General features: G+C 36.8%; 1 protein-coding gene across 10 annotated transcripts in view; it reads right to left on the reverse strand.

Moving 5' to 3' along the window:
- CRB1 (crumbs cell polarity complex component 1) overlaps positions 1-19,662 on the reverse strand; it is a 282,191-nt gene that overhangs the window by 130,330 nt on the left and 132,199 nt on the right. For 8 of the 10 annotated variants that reach the window (XR_008536849.1, XM_009440300.5, XM_054657037.2 and 5 more), the window contains 2 exons: positions 7,587-7,782; positions 4,583-4,722 (listed from right to left, as the gene is read on the reverse strand). The exons of the other annotated variants lie outside the window; for them this stretch is intronic. Coding sequence is in view for 7 of the 8 variants with exons in the window: in XM_009440300.5 (XP_009438575.2) it covers positions 4,583-4,722; positions 7,587-7,782 (336 nt within the window). In the remaining variant the exon portion in view is untranslated. The remainder of the gene's footprint in view (positions 1-4,582; positions 4,723-7,586; positions 7,783-19,662) is intronic. 10 annotated transcript variants of the gene reach the window in all.

Genomic DNA, 19,662 nt, shown 5'->3' on the forward strand with positions numbered 1-19,662 from the left:
TCCTTTTTTTTGCTTTTCTGGCTCATGCATTATCTCATTCCAATCGTGAACATTAGGAAGGTTCTGATTTATAGTCTTGCCAGTCCTGTCCACACCACTGAGGCCCTGTGGGGATTTTATTTGCTGCTTTCTTTAACCATGTATATAAATAGACTCCTTCAGTCAAGACTGTATTCAATAGTTTTAACAAGTTTTTCTATGAAACTCTGAACAAATAATCAACATGATACTGAGTCACATCCCTGGGGTTCTTATATTATGTTTGTTAACAATTCCAATCACATCTGGGCATCAGGACATCTTTTAAAGTAAGCATTTAAGGTGACTGACACTTCTTGTAATTATTAATTACTTCTGAAATGAGGATCCTAGGCAGTTATAGCAGTGGATTCTTGCCATTGTGTTCTGTGGCAGTGAAGTCATGAGCTGAAGAAATGGTCTCCTTTTCTTAGATATAGAGTAGTTTGTAGTGTTAACTTTTATCTTTGTATACAACAGCAAGATAGGTTACAAGGGTATTCAGGATGTTCTATCTAGGCAAAATTACCATCCATGCAGTAACCCAAGGCAGAAACCCAGAGGCAGAACTGTCCTAAACCTGTGCCCTTTTCTCACTCCCCACATCATTTCCAGCTCCTACGTGACTCTCAGGACTACCCCTCGCCCCGACCTCAACCACTATTGTCTTCATTCTAGCAAACAGGCTCATCTCTTCAAACTATCTAGGAATCTTCTCACTAGATGTCCCTGCCTTTAGTGTTATTTTCTTCGATCATCTGCCATGAAGCCAGGGAACTCTTTTGAAATTAATAAAGCAAATTTTGTTATTTCTCTGCCCCGTAGTTGGCAGGGCAGATATGGAGTTTTGTGATTTGGCTTTAGTCCTGCTCCCCAGTTCAATGTTTCTACCTCCAGCCCTACACAGTCCAGTATTTTTGCAATCATTCAAAGTTCCACAATTGGACATGCTCTTTTCTTTTTTTCTCTTTTCTTCTCCTTTTTTTTTTTTTTTTGCCAAGTCTCACCCTCTCGCCCTGGAGTACAGGCTGGAGTGCAGTGGCGTGATCTCGGCTCACTGCAACCTCCGCCTCCCAGGTTCAAGTGATTCTCCTGCCTCAGCCTCCTGAGTAGCTGGGATTACAGGCATGCGCCACCACACCCGGCTAATTTTTTTTTTTTTTTTTTTTTTTGTATTTTTAGTAGAGATGGGGTTTCACCATGTTGGCCAGGCTGGTCTCAAACTCCTGACCTCAAGTGATCTGCCTGCTTTGGTCTCCCAAAGTGCTGGCATTACAGGTGTGAGCCAAGGCGCCCAGCCAGACATGCTCTTTTCTATGGGTGCCTGTCACCTTTCTTGCTTCTTTCTTTCTTCTTCTCCTTCCGTTCTTCATTTATTAAATAAGTAATGGACTATACAACTTCCTAATTTTGATATTTATTTAACTTTTACTTAGTGCTTACTATGGTCCAGGATAAGCCAGGAGTTTTATATACATTACTGGATTTATCTCTGAAACAGCTCCATCCTGTGGATATTATAAATGAGGAAACTGAGGCTCAGAGCAGTAATTTGTCCAAAGTCACACAGCTAGTGAATACATTTATGGAACTTAGTCATCTTTAGCATATCTAAAATGGTGCCTCTTTGATCAAGCTATCCCTGCACTTCTTCTCTATTCATTTTTACAGAATTTATTATAGCCTCTTATTGTACCAAAAATTGTACTATATACATTTTGACATATGTCAAATTTAGGCTCCTTGGAGGAAGGGACGATACCTTTTATATTCCCAGATCCCTATTGTATTAGCCACTGAAATCCATGTGGCTTAAATGCTTGAATCCATGAATGAATGGAACATGTGCTAATTGGGTTTCTTGAGGTAGATGTTCTTAACTGCCTGACTCCATTACAAACTCTCGCCCTCCTACATAATTTCCACCTCATGGTATAGAACTTGCTACATAGTTGCCCTTTTTTGAGTGCTTAATATGTGCAAGGCTCTATTTTTACAATTTTACTTTTCATAATAATACTACAAGTAAAGTATTTTTATCCCTCTTTTGCAGATGAGGAACTTAAAGATGAAGAGGAAACTCACCCGAGTTCACTCAGTTAATAAACAGGAAACATATCCTACTCCTAAACCATCCACTCCGCCCTCTGCTTCTGGACAGAGATCTTTCATGAGTGTTGGTTGGTGACAAGAACATGAAACTACATAGTTTGGAAAATTTTCAGTTTTAAGTCAAGTTGATGACCAAAGGTTAGCAAATATTCCTCATTTATTATCTGCAAGTGGGAAGACATAGCATATATAGATTTCCAAGCCACAGCATTCCAAACTTCCTTTTATATTTTCATTTATTTTTCCTATAAAATATATTTAACCAAAGATGTTAAATGTTTCTTAGGCAATAGGATATCTTTCAACCAGAAGCTATTACTGATTAGATTGACTAGTCTCCAGGTTTCCTTTCCACCCACAAGATTATCATTTTCTTAGACAATAAAGTCAGTGGGGAGAGAGAGACAGATGATCAGTAAGCTTATATAACTAGGCCTTGAGTAATCATAAGTTTATCATTTTTTTCCGAGTAAATAAAGCAAGAAGAGATAGGAGATGCTGTATCTTTTATTTTTATCAAAAAATCCTAATGAGAATTAGATTTTAAAAAAGAGTCATGCATCACTTAAAGACAAACATTTGTTCTGAGAAGTAAGTCATTACACAATTTCATCATGGTGTGAAAATCATAGAGTGTACTTATACAGACCTAAATGTTATAGCTGACTACATACCTAGGCTATAGGGTATAGTCTATTGCTGCTAGGCTACAAACCTGTACAGCAAGTTACTGTACTGAATAGGCAATTGAAACACAATGGTATTTGTGTATCTAAACATACTTAAACATACAAAAGGTACAATAAAAACACAGTATAAAAGATTTTTTTAAGTGGTACATCTGTGTAGGGTACTAACATGAATAGAGCTTGGAGGTCTGGAAGTTGCTCTTGAGAGTCAATGAGTAATGAATGAATGTGAAAGCCTACAACATTATTGTATACTACTGTAGATTTTATAAATACTGTATGCTTAGGCTACTCTAGGTTTATTAGAAAATTTTCTGTCTTAAATTAAAAACTAACCTTAGTGTACTAGAACTTTTTCACTTTATAAATTTTTCAAATTTTTAAACCTTTTGGCTCTTAAATAATGCTTAGCTTAAATCACAAACACATGTACAGCTGTATAAAATAATTTCTTTATGGGCCGGGCGCAGTGGCTTATGCCTGTAATCCCAGCACTTTGGGAGGCTGAGGCGGGCGGATCACAAGGTTAGGAGATTAAGCCCATCCTGGCTAACACGGTGAAACCCCGTCTCTACTAAAAATACAAAAAATTAGCGGGGCATGGTGGCAGGCACCTGTAGTACCAGCTACTCGGGAGGCTGAGGCAGGAAAATGGTGTGAACCCGGGAGGCGGAGCTTATAGTGAGCGGAGATCACACCACTGCATTCCAGCCTGGGCGACAGAGAGAGACTCCGTTTCAAAAAATAAAAATAAATAAATAAATAATAAATAATTTCTTTACATCTTATTTTATTTTGAATTTTTTAAGCTTTTAAACCTTTTATTAAAAATTAAGAACCAAACACACACCATAGTCTAGGCCTACATGGAGTCAGGATTATCAATATCACTGTCTTCTACCTCCACATCTTGTCCCACTGAAATGTCTTCAGCAACAATAACACACATGAAGCTGTCATCTCCTATGACAACAATGCATTCTTTTGGAATACTTCCTGAGGGACCACCACAATCCCATGGATAGTGAGTGATACTACAATGTTAAGACAGCCATGACATCACTAGGCAGTAGGAATTGTTCAGCTCTATTGTAATCTTACAGGACCACGGTTGTATATGTGGTCCGTCATTGACCAAAATGTTGTTATGCAATGCAAAGCTGTATGTCAGGCAGTTTGTTTTGCAAAATTAGCATCAATATTTGCCTATGGCCTGTAATGTAACACAAATGTTACATACTGTTTTCTATTGATTCTTGTATCACCTCTATACTCAAGTCTAATTATCCTCTATATGTAAACTTTAATTATGGTTGATAGATAATTAACTTTTTATTATATTAACAAATATAACTCTTTACATTATAAATGCCTAAGAGAATACAAGTTTCTAATAGTTTAACATTATTTCATGGATTTCTGTATATTCCTGCCATATAAGAGAACATCTTGGAAGAAAAGAGAGCATCTTCCAGTGAATTTTTCTCCATGAAGATCATGCCGAAGTTCATCTTTCCACTGATTTTTCCCCTCTATTCCTCTAGAGGGTTATGATCATTGGGCAGCTTGGTAACCTACTTCAGACTACATTTAGTATAGCAGTAAATACGTGTGAGCACTGAAGAATAAAACTAAACAATAATAGCTAGAAGAAATTGATTTAAAACATTTAACAACAATAATTTTTCATTTCATTTTCTATAAGCGATATGTTTATTCTAAACAAATGAAAAATAATTGGTGGAAGGTATTTTGTCACTCACCAGGCCAGCAGTGACAAGTGTAATTGTCAACACTGTCCTCACATGTAGCATTATTGTGACAAGGTTTTGACCAACAAAGAGGCATCAAGGTCTCACAGTGTGTCCCTGTGAATCCACTACCCGTGCAGTTACAGCTATATCTGGAAAGTAAATGAAATTTTCATGTCAACTCTTGGTCATATTGAGATCAGATGTCTTTATACTGTTTCTTCATCTGTCCATCAACCCAAGACCCATGGCATCGTCTTACTACCTCAAAAACTCTGGGGAATTATCTATACAGGACTGAATGCATGATTTATTTCCATATTAATGTCTTATTAACTTTAAAAAATTTAAAGTACAGGTTCATGCAAACCATGACTATTTACTTCAGTTTCTTCATTCATAAATTGAATATATTACCTATATTACAAGGTTATTGTGACAATTAAGTATGCATATAAAGAATAGACACAGTATCCCACATATCTGAAGTACTAAATGTGTTGCTGCTAAATAGCACTTAATAAAATTGTTAATATTTTTAAGGTGGTAGAGAATGATTTATACCATCATGGCACTCTGTTATACAGAGAGCCCATTAATAAGGTTCCATATGAAAAGTGAAACCATAAATTATGAAAAACTCAGGAAAAGCCTTTATTAAATGAATTGTGACTTACGATGTTCTCTTATTTTTAGATTGCAAGAATATTTAGGCCTTACTATTTCTAATTGTTAACGGAATGACTGGAATTATCAAATAGCCCCAAAATACAAATCTAATGAAGAAAGTTGTTGATTTTATTAAGAGGAGACTTTTAATTTAGGTGGGGGTCTCCTCGAGGATTTAGTATTGTAAAAAATGTACCTGCACACTCAGCTTAGGCAAAATGAGGGTCCTGGGAAAAGAATATCTATGAATTTATAAGGCAGGTAGAGTCCTCTTCGCTATGGCTGTGTGTGTTTTTATCACCAAAGCAAATATTGTAAGTGACTGTAATCTTCATATGTGTTGTTAGAAATCTATTCAATATTCCATTTGTTCAATTAAAAAATACCTACTAAAAATCTAGTATAGGTAAAACATTAGCGACAAAAACCCTGTACTCAAAGGGCTTGGCTGGCTGACTAGTGGACCTCACAGAATTAGAAGCTCCATTTGCATAATTCCTTTGGTCTGCAAGAAGTTCTTTTTTTTTTTTTTCAGTTCTGATTTTCCAATATATCTCATAGCAAACATTTTAAATTTTTGTGGGAACATAAAGTCAGGTTGTATTGGATTGATCTTATGACTATCATCTCAACATTTAGGCAATAAGAGATAATGGTACAATAGGGAAATTATTCATGGCATATTCAAGTGAGGAGAATAAAAGATAGCAAAGTTTCAGCCTTGTTTTGTTTACATTTCCATTGGAATCAAAACGTTGTGTCATTTCTGTCCTGATGCTTTCTGGAAACAGTGAAGTATGGAAGGGTAAGCCTCCTTTTCCTCTAGGAGGCCTTGTGTGGAAACTTCCATTGTGACCTGTGTGTCTCTGTGTTGGCCAGTTACCTGTCTCCAGGAATGTAGATTTATGCCCCTAGAGCATTATTGGGGTAGAACTAAAAGTCAAAGGCAAGACATGGAATGTAATTAAAAGTTATATTTTAAAAAGAATGCACAACAACATTGTTCTATTAAAATTTGAGAGCCAGGCACAGTGGCTCACACCTGTAATCCCAACACTTCGGGAGGCAGAGGCGGGTAGATCACCTGCAGTCAGGAGTTCGAGACCAGCCTCACCAACATGGTGAAACCCTATCTCTACTAAAAATACCTAAATTAGCCAGGCATGGTGGTGGGCATATGTAATACCAGCTACTCAGGAGACTGAGGCAGGAGAATTGCTTGAACCGGGAGGCGGAGGTTGCGGTGAACCAAGATCACACCACTGCACTCCAGCCTGGGTGACACAGTAAGACTCCATCTCAAAAAAAAAAAAAAAAAAGTCATTATTTTTGCAAATTTTTGAAGCATATGTGCCTTTTATTGCTCTCCTTTTGACTCTGATTCACTTTGAAATTAGATTTGGCATAAATTATGTCTTATTTACTAAATAAAGGAAAACCATTCTGGTCTTCCTTTTGCAAAGAATTAATTGTGTGAACTTGTGGGCGTCTTCTCATTTCCCTAAACTTTAGACTCCTTATTGTAATATGGAAACATAAATACTTATCTTGCCTTCCACTGAGCTGTCGAAGAATCAAACAAGATAATTTTAAGTGCTAATCTTGTTAAAAATTGTTATGCATTTGGTAACTCAGCATCGTGGCTTAAATAAAGATTAGAAAGTTCTTCAGTGTCGTGGCTTAAATAAGTATTAGAAAGTTCTTTTAAAAATGTTTTATATGAGCTCAATTACTGTTACACACATTTATTATATTCATCATATTGAGATGTAATTTATTGCTGTTCTATTTTGCCTGAAAGCCAATGATAGACTTCAATTTGAAGCAGAATCACATGGCTATTTCTCGCCATTATGCTTTCTCAAAAATATTCGCCCAATTCCCTGAACACATGGAAATTAATTCGAGATATAAGTAGTTAAGTATCACTGCCTTTTCCAACATGGTTTATATAACATTTTAAAAGGATTTATTGCTGTCATCTGATTTATATCCTTGACATATAGATACAAACTTATGTACACATATATAATAATCTCTAGCTCTGTTTTTGCACCTTTCCTATCTACAACAGCTTTATTTCATGGAATTGAAAAATTGGCCATTTTCCATAGGATAAGCAGTTCTAAACTATTACAAGAATGACTTTTAAAATCTTCCCTCTTGAGACAGATGGTCTCCAAGAATACCCTTTTTAGTGAAATCTGAATGTTTTCATCAGTTAAAGTATAAAGTTACACCCCAAATTTTAAGCCGAGAATGTAAGAGCTCTAAATTCAACAGAGTGGTAAAATAGTTCATGGTCAGGAAGTTCTAAGCCAATCACCCAACGCCAGAGAAAATGTACCTGTTTTCTCCATCCACACACAGCCCTCCATGGAGACAAGGTTGACTGGCACACTCATCAGTGTTGAGTTCACAGTGATCCCCTAGGAATCCAGGGGCACAGTCGCAGAAATAGGCCCCCAGAGCATCCTGACAAGTTGCACCATTTAAACAAGGCTGGGACCAACATTCGTCAATTTCCAATTCACAGTTTACACCTTTAAAAAAAGTCAGCACAGAAAAAACAGAAAAAGTTTTAGCAAAGTGTTCATAATTTAGCAGTTTGACAATGCTTTGTTTACCAGAGCACTTGTCAAATGTTCTGTTACCCAAAATAATTTTCCCCCTTAATTGTAATTGATATTAACTTTTGGTGTGCTTGTGGGAAGTTGCACAAGGCAGAGCAGCTGTTACAAAGAATTATTGCATAGAACAGCTTGTGGTGTTTAGTCTGTGAAAACAAATAAGTCATTTTTAGAACAAAGTTTATTGTTAACTGCACTTTTGTTGGAAGCCTAAAAGTGGCTGGTCGATGTTTTTCCATTATTTTTAAACACTTAATTTAGTAAAGGAGCAGAGAGAACAGTGGGTAAGAGCTCAGACTCCAAAGCCAGACAGTTGGGTCGGGATCCTGGCACAGCCGCTTATTAGCTGTATGACCTTGGGCAAGCTTCTCAGCCTTTCCATGTTTCAGCTTCCTCACGTGAAAAAGACGATAGTGGTAATTATCTCATAGAACTCTTAGTCTAATTAAATGTGTTCAAAAGTACTTATAGCAGTACCTGATACATACTAAGTATTTGCTAGAGAAAAAACACTTTTTTCCACAAAAAATCTATTGTACAAATATAATGTGCAATTATTGATCTAAGTGCTCATTTTGCATAGACATTTTTATCTTAATTTTTCTTTTTGTAAAATACTACCCTTAAATACAAAAACTGGTGACAATGTAATTAATGGCATCATTAGAAGCTATTAACACTTCATTTTAAGGTAATGTTACATTAAAAAAAAACTGTACTTATCCCCTCAAAATTAGTAGGTATTATTTGCTAAGCAAAATAAGTTTATGATTTATACAAGTTGTAGTAGTATTTAAATAACAAACTATTTTATTAAATGCCAAAATAGTATTTGATATGCAATAATCGCATTTGCATACAGGTTTTAAAAGACACAAAAGGAAGAATATCTATACTTATCCATCTTTATTTCTGTGTTTCTAACCCCAAATAATAAATTATATATTAAAATGATATTAAAAGATTTTCAAAAAACTCAGAAGTCAGTAGTAGTTCAATTGATTTGTGCCCATTTTTCTCTACAGAAAATGCAGCAGGATATTCTAACACCATCTATTATTTACAACTGTTACTAGATTCAACAAATAACCAACTTAGAAGCTAGCATATTAAATTTGATTGTTTTTTTAAAAATAAAAAACTCTAAATTTATGTCCGTAAAAATGGAAATTTTTGCAATAGCACTTGTTTCTAGGTAAGTGGCTTGCTCTTTGAGGCTTAGCTATTTCTACTGCAGTCTGTGAATGAGATTTTCCATGGTTATTTTACTTGGCATAAGTAAGGTCATGGAAGAGTGGAAAGAACATAAATTTTTTTGACAGACAATCCAGGACTGAGCTCTGCTCTGTCACTACTAACAACGAGGTTGGATACAGTAAATGCTACGTCAATGGTAGGTATTACTATAGTGTGTTTGTCATTTCCTGCATTCCATCCTTAATTCTTCAGGGTAGGTAGAATAAAAAATGTTTGAAAAGTGACTGGAAGCAAAGACAACTCTAAAAGAGAAGTTAGAATAACCTTAAATTCACTTATCAATAAATATAAATGACATTACTGGGAGTGTAAAATATAGAGACTGGAAAAATTTGGAGCAGCCAGCGTGTCAAATACCATTAAAAAAATCAACAATTAATGTAGAAAAAGCCACAAAGCAATAGCAAATATATAGCTAAAATTAGGTAATAAATATTTGAAGTGGATTAATAGCTTTACAGCTAGACGAGAAGAAGGTAGAAGATGGGGCTTTCCAGTACTGGAAAGTTGAAGGTCAAAAACAAGAATGTTTAGAGAGCAATGACAGACACATCCTTGAGATGCTTCTCATTAAGTCCATGATTGTTGGGGAGATGTCAAGATAGAGAAAGAGTGAGAGAGAGTATGGGTATGGAAAGGCCAGGCGACAGAGGTTCTGCTAAAAATTCAATAGTAGAAAGGAAATGAGAAGCCTCAGGATGTGACAATTTCTGTTGTAAAGCAGGTTTGAATGATGCCAGGGTCTAACTTGAAATTGGATCAATGTATGGCTGCAGTGGAATAAAGATGAAGGTGACTGAGAATAAGCAGCTCACAAAATTCCAAAAGCATGGTCCCTACAATTCCAATGGCTCCTATTAAAATTCTGTCATCATTCTACATGCTAGTCATATGTCATACCAGACTGTTTGCTTTTCCTCAAACCTACCATATACCTCTACCACTCAAAGTTTTTGTACACACTGATCTCTGTCTGGAATGCTTTTTCCCCCTTGTCCACCCAAGGAAGCCATCCTTTTAAAACTGAAGTTAAATGTCCCACCAGTGGACTCATGGGAACAGTGGCTTCAGCAAGAAAGCCAACCTTCCCTCTTGGCCTTAAGAATCATGGAGATAAGGACTCTTCAAAGAGGATTGTGTGGAAAGTGGTTTCATTGAATAAATGCCAAGTTTCAGCAAAAGCCATGGGATTAAAGGTGCATTGGGAAAAAAAAATGTTTGGTTTATCTATTCGTAGTTGAGAAGAGAGTATAGGTAGAGAAACAGGTGATCATTCTAACAGAAGTCAGAAAGATTTTTCCCTGTGACGTTTTCACATAAGCGAATGTAGATATACATTAGCATTCTGTACCTCCAGACCAGATCACCCTTCTTTTCTTTTCTTTTCTTTTTTATTTTTTCTGATATGGAGTCTCACTCGTCTCACTTTGTCACCAGTGGTGCTTTCTTGGCTCGCTGCAACCTCTGCCTCCCAGGTTTAAGCAATTCTCATGCCTCAGCCTTCCAAGTAGCTGAGACTACAGGTGCATGCCATCATGCTTGGCTAATTTTTGTATTTTTTGTAGAGATGGGGTTTCACCATGTTGGTCAGGCTGGTCTCAAACTCCTGACCTCAAGTGATCCGCCTGCCTCAGCCTCCCAAAGTGCTGGGATTACAGGCATGAGCCACTGCGTCTGGCCCAGATCATCCTCCTGATACCGTCTAGAATGTCTTCTTCAGTTATCTCACAGGCATTGAGATCTCAGTGGCATTGAGTTATCTCACAGGCATTGGCTGTGTCCCCATCCAAATCCCATCTTGAATTCCCAGGTGTTATGGGATGGACCCTGTGGGAGGTAATTGAATCATGGGGGCAGGTCTTTCCTGTGCTGTTCTTGTGATAGTGAATAAGTCTCACAAGATCTGATGGTTTTATTAGGGGGAGTTTCCCTGCACAAGCTCTCTCTTTGCCTGCTGCCATCCATGTAAGACGCGACTTGTTCCTCCTTACCTCCTGCCATGATTGCGAGATCTCCCCAGCCATGTGGAACTGTGAGTTAATTAAACCTTTTTCCTAAATAAATCACCCAGTCTAGGGTATGTCTTTATTAGCAGAGTGAAAATGGACTAATACAGGCATCATTCCACAATTCCAAATAATGATAACCTTCGTCTCCCCACCTGTGCTGATCTGCGCCACCCCCATCCCTGCCAAAACTCTCCTCTCAGTGAATGGTGTTATCATCCAGGTCATCCAAGCCATAGTTCTAGGAGTTATCATCTTATTTGCCACTATTCCCCGTGTCCTAATTAGTCATCAGATCTCATCATTTCTCTCTTAGAAATGGATCTAAGGTGCCATCCTTATTGCTGTGACCTTAATTCAACCCTCATCATGTCTCATCTGCTCTCACTATTATTGACTTCTTTTTTCACAATCACTCTCTACATTTCTATAGAAATGTGATCACTACAAAGTACAAGTATGATTGTACCATCGTCTGCTTAAATTTTTGACATCATCCCCTCTCTATCTCCCTGTCTCTGAAATAAAGCATAATTGCCTTGTAATGCAGTAGAAGCTTCTAAAAGATGTAGATTCTACTGGTGCCACCCACAGCAGTGGCCTCACAGCTCCACTGTATCTCAAGACTCTAGGCTGCATATAGGTATTTCCCTTACTTGTAATGCCCCAATCCTCACTCCCTCCTTCCCCAGGCTAGCTCCAGTTAGTTCCCAAATATCCAGTTTGTGTATCCCATGATTCTGGAAACTATAGTTACTTATATTTGTCTCTAATGCTGCTTCACTGTGCTCTCAAAATTCCCCTTAATATAAATGTCTATATATATTGTCCTCAATTGCTTATTTTTCTATTTTATCTACAAAATTGTGAGCTCCTTGAGGTCAGGGCCTTTGACCTTTAACACCAATATCTGTGGCATTTAGCACATATTCTTGAATATTTAAAAAGTGCTCAATAAATGTTGAATGCATGAATAATCAAGTCACAGCTATGGAATAATCAACCACCCCTACAGGAAGGCAAACTGTATGCCAAACAGAGCTTCTCAGTGCTTCCACAAGCCTGGGCCATAAATCAAAAGCCCAAAAGTCAAATTTGTGGCTTTGGCAAATGTTTAAAACCTATTATGGTTTCAGAATGATTGTGCCCCAAACTTCTGATCAGTATTTAGAGACTTTGCACTCCAATTGGCATCTTTCGGCATTTAGAGATCCATGTTAACATTCCGTGCCACAAGATAATGGACATTATATCCTATCAGGATGGAACAGGTCTTGACTCTGACGCTGTCTTCATCATTCTTTACAGTGGGCAGGGAGCACACCATGCATGCAGCAAGGTGTTGATAAACCATTCTGAATGCCTTTCTCATTATCTGCAGAGTCCACGCTTTGGAAATAATTGTAGTCTGGCTTCAGACTATCATCTTAAATTTCAGATTCCATTCAATGTATGTGATGCCTAACAGGCCTCTATGCATAATATTTTTCTTTTGAATAATAATTATGTATGCTATTTTGGGGCTTTTTATGTATATCAAGTACAACAGTTATCAGTGCAAGTCGGTGACACAAGTATCAGAGCAATGTGGAACTGTAGCATTCGGTTTTCATTACAGTGATAGATTTACAGTAAGTTCTCCTCCTAGATATTATAGTCAATCTGTTTAACATCCTAAAGCAATAAGGAGAGGCTGGATGACTTCCTGCTCTGATTAATAACATAAACATAACAATGTTTAGCAAGATGTTGTAAGAGATTAAACGTGGATAATTATTATTTTCAGTGGGAACATCTTTGGCGTTTTAGCCAATGAGATTTCTGGCTTGTGAATTTAGACACACCTTTCCTAAGGACACCAAAAATAACAAAATTCTCTTTTTGAATCACTCACTTAAAGCAGATTTTACAAGCCCAGGATTCTATCTCTGAAGGACTGCCGAATTTTGTCAATTCTGACTCCTTTTTTACTCCCTCAAATTTTTAACTCTCTAGAACCGAGATGCACTTTACAATCAGCAGTGTCTTAGCCTCTTGTTACAACTTAACCAAATAATTTTTCTTTCTTAATGATATCTGAAATGTATGTAAGACTGATGATGTATTAAATCTGATGATACAGAAAATTTGTCTTTATAAATATTATTAATGCTTTGTCATTATTTTATTTAACTATTTGATTATATTTTATTATTTTGTTATTGTGACTATTATAATCCTTTTTGTTTCTACAAGTTTTGCTTTACTGCTAGACAAAACTGTAATAACCTGTGGTTTCCATATTAAACATTTTTTTCAGGTTTTCTTAATCCTTTTCACATTGTGTCCTCTTTGGTACCATTTTACCATCAGTGAAAGTTTAAGAATGTTCTTGACAGTTTCAAAACCATCTTCCCAGAATATCATGGAGGCTGAAACTAATTCTAGGAAGAGAAAGAATGTCTTCTCTTTGTCAGCCCTAGGAGTGGGGCATTGGGAGGAAATTCTCCTACTTCCTTGTATCTAATGATTACAGTTGTCTGTTTGGAGAACAGTTTCTTCTAATTCTGTGAGCTCATTCTTCATTCCTCTTCTCCAGCCATTTTTCTCTAAATCCATCTGTATACCATTTCTCCCACTTCACTTGCATCATAAATGTCATAAAATTTACCATAAGATAGTAATATATTATTTTCCCAAGTTAAACGAATGACTTTCCCCATACACTTTCTATATTTTATACATATATATACACACACACACTTTTTAAAAGAATTATTAAAATAGCAAAATATATATCAAATTTTAAAAGCTGGAGTAACCCATTTCAGAGACTCCAAGATGCTATGTTTGAAAAATACACTACTTTTATGAATGGTTTATGCTTTAATTTTATGTTTTTTTGAAAGATTATAGAAAAATTACAATATTCTCATTTTATGTTAAATACATCAGTATTAAATATTATATATTTTCATACTTCCATAATTATGTTTTAATCATAGCAAATTACTTTCTTATGTTTCTCATCATTAGGATAATTACTATTCCTAAATATACAAAATTGTTAAAATAGTAGTAATTTCTTAGTTCTTTATTTTGTGATAGGGCCATTTTAGAAGTTGAATTCTTGCCTACGCATATTAAAATATTACACTTTAAATTTATAAGTGTGGCAGAGAGATTTTGACCGAACTTCAGTTAATCTATTCCTGAGTTGGGTTCTAACAGTATTCAAAAAATAATACTTTCAAGTAATCAGGTATAAGATTACTTGAATGCAATTCAAGTATAAGAAAATGATACCTGTAAAAAACAAAGGCAAACATTGTTTAGATACCATAGGTATTCATTAGTAGCAATGTTTTAAGAGACAGAAATATTGGCAATTAACTCTTTCATAGCCTAAATAGTCTATGGAAAAACTTTTGTTAATCCATTTCATTCTCATCATGACCCTAAGAGTTAGGTTGTATTACCATGCCAATGTTTGAATGAGGAAATGGAAGTTCATAATTGTTATTTATCAGTACCAAACCACTAGAGAACATCTAGGCTGAGCCTGGAATCTCTGTCTTCTACTTCCAAATTTGTCTTTCCACCACATCCGTTCTTTATATTACTATATATTTTTTGGCTCATCCCCTTTGCATTCGGACCAGCACACACACCCTGCTGATAACTAGGTAGGCACTAGGAGAAATAGCAGTCACATGTCAGAGAGAAAGCTGTCGTTCTGGCTCATAGATTATAATTTCTTTCTATGTCTTCACATGGTAGAAGGGGTGAGGGCTCTCTCTTGGGCCTCTTTTATAAGGGCACATAGCCTATTTATGAGAGCTTCCCCGCAATGACCTAATTACCTCCCAAAAGCCTCACCTTTTCATCGCCTTGGACAGCATTTCAACATATACATTTTGGAAGGACCAAACTTTTCAGATCATAGCAACCCCTTTCCAAAATATCTCTGCAGTCCTTCTCCCTTGATATTCAACATATTATTGTTCAAATAATAATAGTAAATGTAGGCAGAAGATACAAGTTTCAGCTTTACATTCTGAAAGGGATGCATTTTTGCTCTACTCATAGGCCATTTTTTTTCCTAGGAACATTTCCTGACTCCAACGAACATTACCAGCCTCTTTCTTTGTTCTTCCACAGCATGATGTTTATAGACAGATGGTAATTGTTGTTTACATTCCTGATCCCAGAATAATTTGTGAGCATTTTGTCAGGAATACATTTTATCTTAGTCACTTTTACATCTCCGAAGTCCGCACAATGTCCAGTGCATTGCAAATATAAATATTTGCTGAGTGAATATTTGTTATTTTGTGCACTCATTCAACAAACATTTGTCAAAACCTGGAAACTTCATTTCTTCATAAAAACTACTTCAAATGACTCTAGTTCTGAGCAAAAGCCTGAACAAGCGTTTAATTTTCTTTATAAGACACCATAAAACATTATCAATTTCATAATTAAGCACATATAAAAACAACTATTTTTCTTTGATATAATAATATTATTTCTCATGAAATAAGCTTATATTTAATAACATATTTCATTTTCCTCAAATTATTTCCCATGACCATTAAATTATCTATATTATTTGCCACAGACGCCTTCAAAGTGATTTAGTTGATCAAAATATATTTAGAAAAGATAGAACACCAAGCCCAGATTCAAACCTCCACAACGACTGAAATTCGAATTATGTCTTTGATATGTGCCACTGTAATGGCAGTGTCAGTTACATCATACCTCTTAGACTTATGCATCAGCATGGATGAGGACTATTGGAGAAGGCCCAAGAGGAACAGGAAATATCATTAAAAGTAAAAGAACTGCTGATAGGACACTTTACATGAGTAACCATCATGTAACCCAGGGAGGTAAAATATGTTGCAGTTGTGCACGTGAAAGACACTGCATGGCAATATGGTGGACAGAAGCTACTAAGAAAGACTGCATTCTTGCTAGAATATTCTAAAGGACAGATTTGTTCTGAATAATCTAGACATTGCCATCAGAGGGCAATAGAGGGCAGAGAGAGAAAGGCATGCTTTCATTTTGTTTGCATGATCCATGATCCTTCTTTGTTAATTTCCATCTTAAATGTTAAGGGTGGAACAGGGAGGGGAGAAAGTTACTGTTAAAACTTGATAGGGGCCGGGTGAGGTGGCTCATGCCTGTAATCCCACCACTCTGGGAGGCCTAGGCGGCGGATCACAGGCTCCTGAGATCGAGGCCACCCTGGCTAACATGGTGAAATGCCATCTCTACTAAAAATGCAAAAAATTAGCTGGGCATGGTGGCACGCTCCTGTAGTCCCAGCTACTAAGGAGGCTGAGGCAGGAGAATTGCTTGAACCTGGGAGGTGGAGGTTGCAGTGAGCCGAGATTGCACCACTGCACTCCAGCCTGGGCAACAGAGAGAGACTCCATCTAAAAAAAAAATTAAAACAAAAACAAACAAAAAACTTGATAGGTCTCTTTCACTCTTCCCTCCCCCAAGGAGTGGATTTTCTTGGACTATTGTATTAACCTCCCTTAGACACTTGAATTCCATGCCTATCGCCCCCTGCAGTGTATCTTCAACATAATAAGCAGAGTGACCTTGCTAAAATGTAAGTCAAATCATTCCAGTTCTCTGCTCAGAACTCTCCAATAACATCCCATCTCATTTAAAGTAAAAGCCAAAGTCCTTACAATGGCCTACAAGGTCCCAAACAGTCTGACCTCATTATTGCTCTGACCTATCTCCTTCCTCCTTCACTCCAGTCACACTAACTTTATTGCTGCTCCTCAAACATTGCAAGGACTCTTTACCTCAGGGCCTTTGCATCTGCTGTTCCTCTGCCTGGAATGCTATTCCACAAGACATTTCCTTGGCTCCCATCCTCTCCTCTTTAGAACTTTATTCACATGTCACCTTCTCAGTGAAGACTTTCTTGATCATTCTACCTAAAGTTAATCCCTAATACCATTATTTTGTTTTACTTTTCTCCATGCAGTTGTTACCCTCTAACCTACTATATACAGTATATCTATTACTTGTTTTATAAACATCTATCTCTTCCTTGCAGAATGTAAGAGACTTTGTCATCACTTCTCTTTACGCTTTCATTTTCAGAACATAGAACAATGCCCAATTCATTGAGGTACTCAATATATATGTGTTGAATAAATTAATGATCTAATGAATTCAACAAATATTTAAAAAATCCATATCATGTGTCTTATAGTCCATCTGGTGCTGGTATAACAGAATATATAGGACTGGGTAATTTATAAAGAACAGAAATTTATTTCTCTTAGCTCCGGATGTTTAAAAGTTCAAGACCAAGGTTCCAGTGGGCTTGGTGTCTGGTAAATCCCCACATCCAAGATGGTGCCATGAAGGCTGCATCCTCCAGAGGATAGGAACATTGTTCCTCACATGGCAGAAGAGTGGAAGGGGGTGAACCCACTCCCAAAAGCCCTTTTTATTATGGTATTAATCCATTCCTGAAGGCTCCATCCTCATGGCCTAAATACCTCCTCTTAGTTCCCACCTCCCAATACTATTGCATTGGTGATTATGTCTCCAACACATGAGTTTTGGAGGAGGCAATCACTCAAATCATATCATCAAGTACCTAGAACTGTTACTAGCAATAAGTGCTTTATATAAAGCCTGCTTTTATTGATTTGTGTTTCCTTGCCTCATGGACTTTGTGAAATAACAGTCAAGGATGTCACATGGAAATCCACATAACTGTCTATGTCAGTGGTTCTCAAAGTGTAGTCCCCAAACTAACAGCATCAGCATCACATGGGAACTTGTTTTAAATGCATATTCTTGGACCCCCACCTCAGATCTGTTGAACTGAAAACAGTATTTTATTGATAAGCTGTATAGGTGAGTCTGATGCATGCCAACACTGAGACCCATTGATCTACATTGTAAGCTTATTAAGTTGACAATGCCAGTTAAACTTTTAATGCCATTTGTTTCATATCAGAGTTTTCAAGTTTTCCTTGGATACAATAAATTTGAAAATACTCTGACCTTGATAAATGTTAAGTGAGTCTTGTTTCTAGAGACATTATACCTTCTCTTTCCTTTCATGCCCATGGCCACTCTCCCAGGCCAGGTCCTAAAACCTTATACCTGGGTTATCACAATGGCCTCCTAACTAGTCTCCATGAACTAACAAGTCTTCTAACTACTCTGTAAGTACAAATACATTTCCTTCACTATATGATGAATTTTTGTACATTTTTATTTCTGCAAGGAAATTCATCGTATAGTTGAAAAGTACATTGAATATAGTGCATTTTCTTATTTCCCAAAAGATTATTTTTATACCAAAGATCTATTTTGTAATAGAGGAATAAGATATTGTTCTACATTGATTTGCTTCAACATACATTGAACTGGCCTTTCTCTGCCCTCTTACAGCCCTATTTTTCTCATACTGCAGGCATCTGAATGAGAAAAATGTACATTAATCAATCTGGCTAATTTTAAAGAAGGCCTCAATTATGAAATGATTCATTGCATAAAATTGAACTAAAAGCAGTCACATGCTTAGAGCTAATATTCTTTTCATTAAAAAAGTTTGCATCCACTTACTTTCAGCTTCAATTGGAGTTTTTGCTTATGCACAGCAGATTCTCACCAGCCTCTTCAGTGGCTCTCTCTGAGCCCATTTCTGTAGTTCATGAATCACTGCCCATGAAGCATAATGGAGTGCACAGAGGAGAATTCACGCAGTGTGAACCCTCTCTATGTGCTACAGCTCTTTTTCCCCTTCTACCTCTCTGCCTTTTAAAATTTATTACCTTTTCTTACTTTGCTGCTCAGAGGAACACAGGTTTTTTTCTGTAAGAGGAGTTCTTTATGATCACTCTAAATTTGGATGTGGTGCACAGCAGCTAGGTCATTGTAATACAGTTTCCAGGATTCATCAGGAGGTCTAAGTTGAGGCAGAGCACTCCAGTACATCCATGCTGATTGCTGATGGTCTTTTTTCTTTCCTTCTCAACTTTGGCTTTTCCCTTGGTTCTACAGACCTTCTTTGGGGTTCTCGTTAGTTGGCCTGAGCTGCCACAAACACTGGTGGTCATGGGATAGCAATGAAATAAACACACTTCCCTGTGTGTCTAAATGATGGTATGGTGCAAGAAAAATTTCCAAATAAAGCTCACATGAACTTAATATTTGGCCGCCAGCCCTGGCTATACATTAGACTCATCAATTAAATTTGACCCTCTGGAAGTAGAGTCTGAGCACCTCTGTTTCAGAGCTCCCTAGGTAATTGCGAATGAGTAGTCAGGGCTGAGAAACACCCATGAACTACTAGAACACAGGCCATTCTACTTGTGTAGGAGATTGGTGAGCAAGCCTATGACTGCATTTTTTTTTTTTACCCGAACAAGCCTAACCAGCTAATAATAGACCCGATTTTTATCTGCCTTATGAGTCTCTTGTTTAAATTCTGTTTTCAAGAAAGTTTTACATATGTCACTTGAAAAGGTGAAATAATAACATGTAGCTGATTTCA

This window comes from Pan troglodytes, chromosome 1, assembly GCF_028858775.2.
Source record: "Pan troglodytes isolate AG18354 chromosome 1, NHGRI_mPanTro3-v2.0_pri, whole genome shotgun sequence".
NCBI classification, from domain to species: domain Eukaryota; kingdom Metazoa; phylum Chordata; class Mammalia; order Primates; family Hominidae; genus Pan; species Pan troglodytes.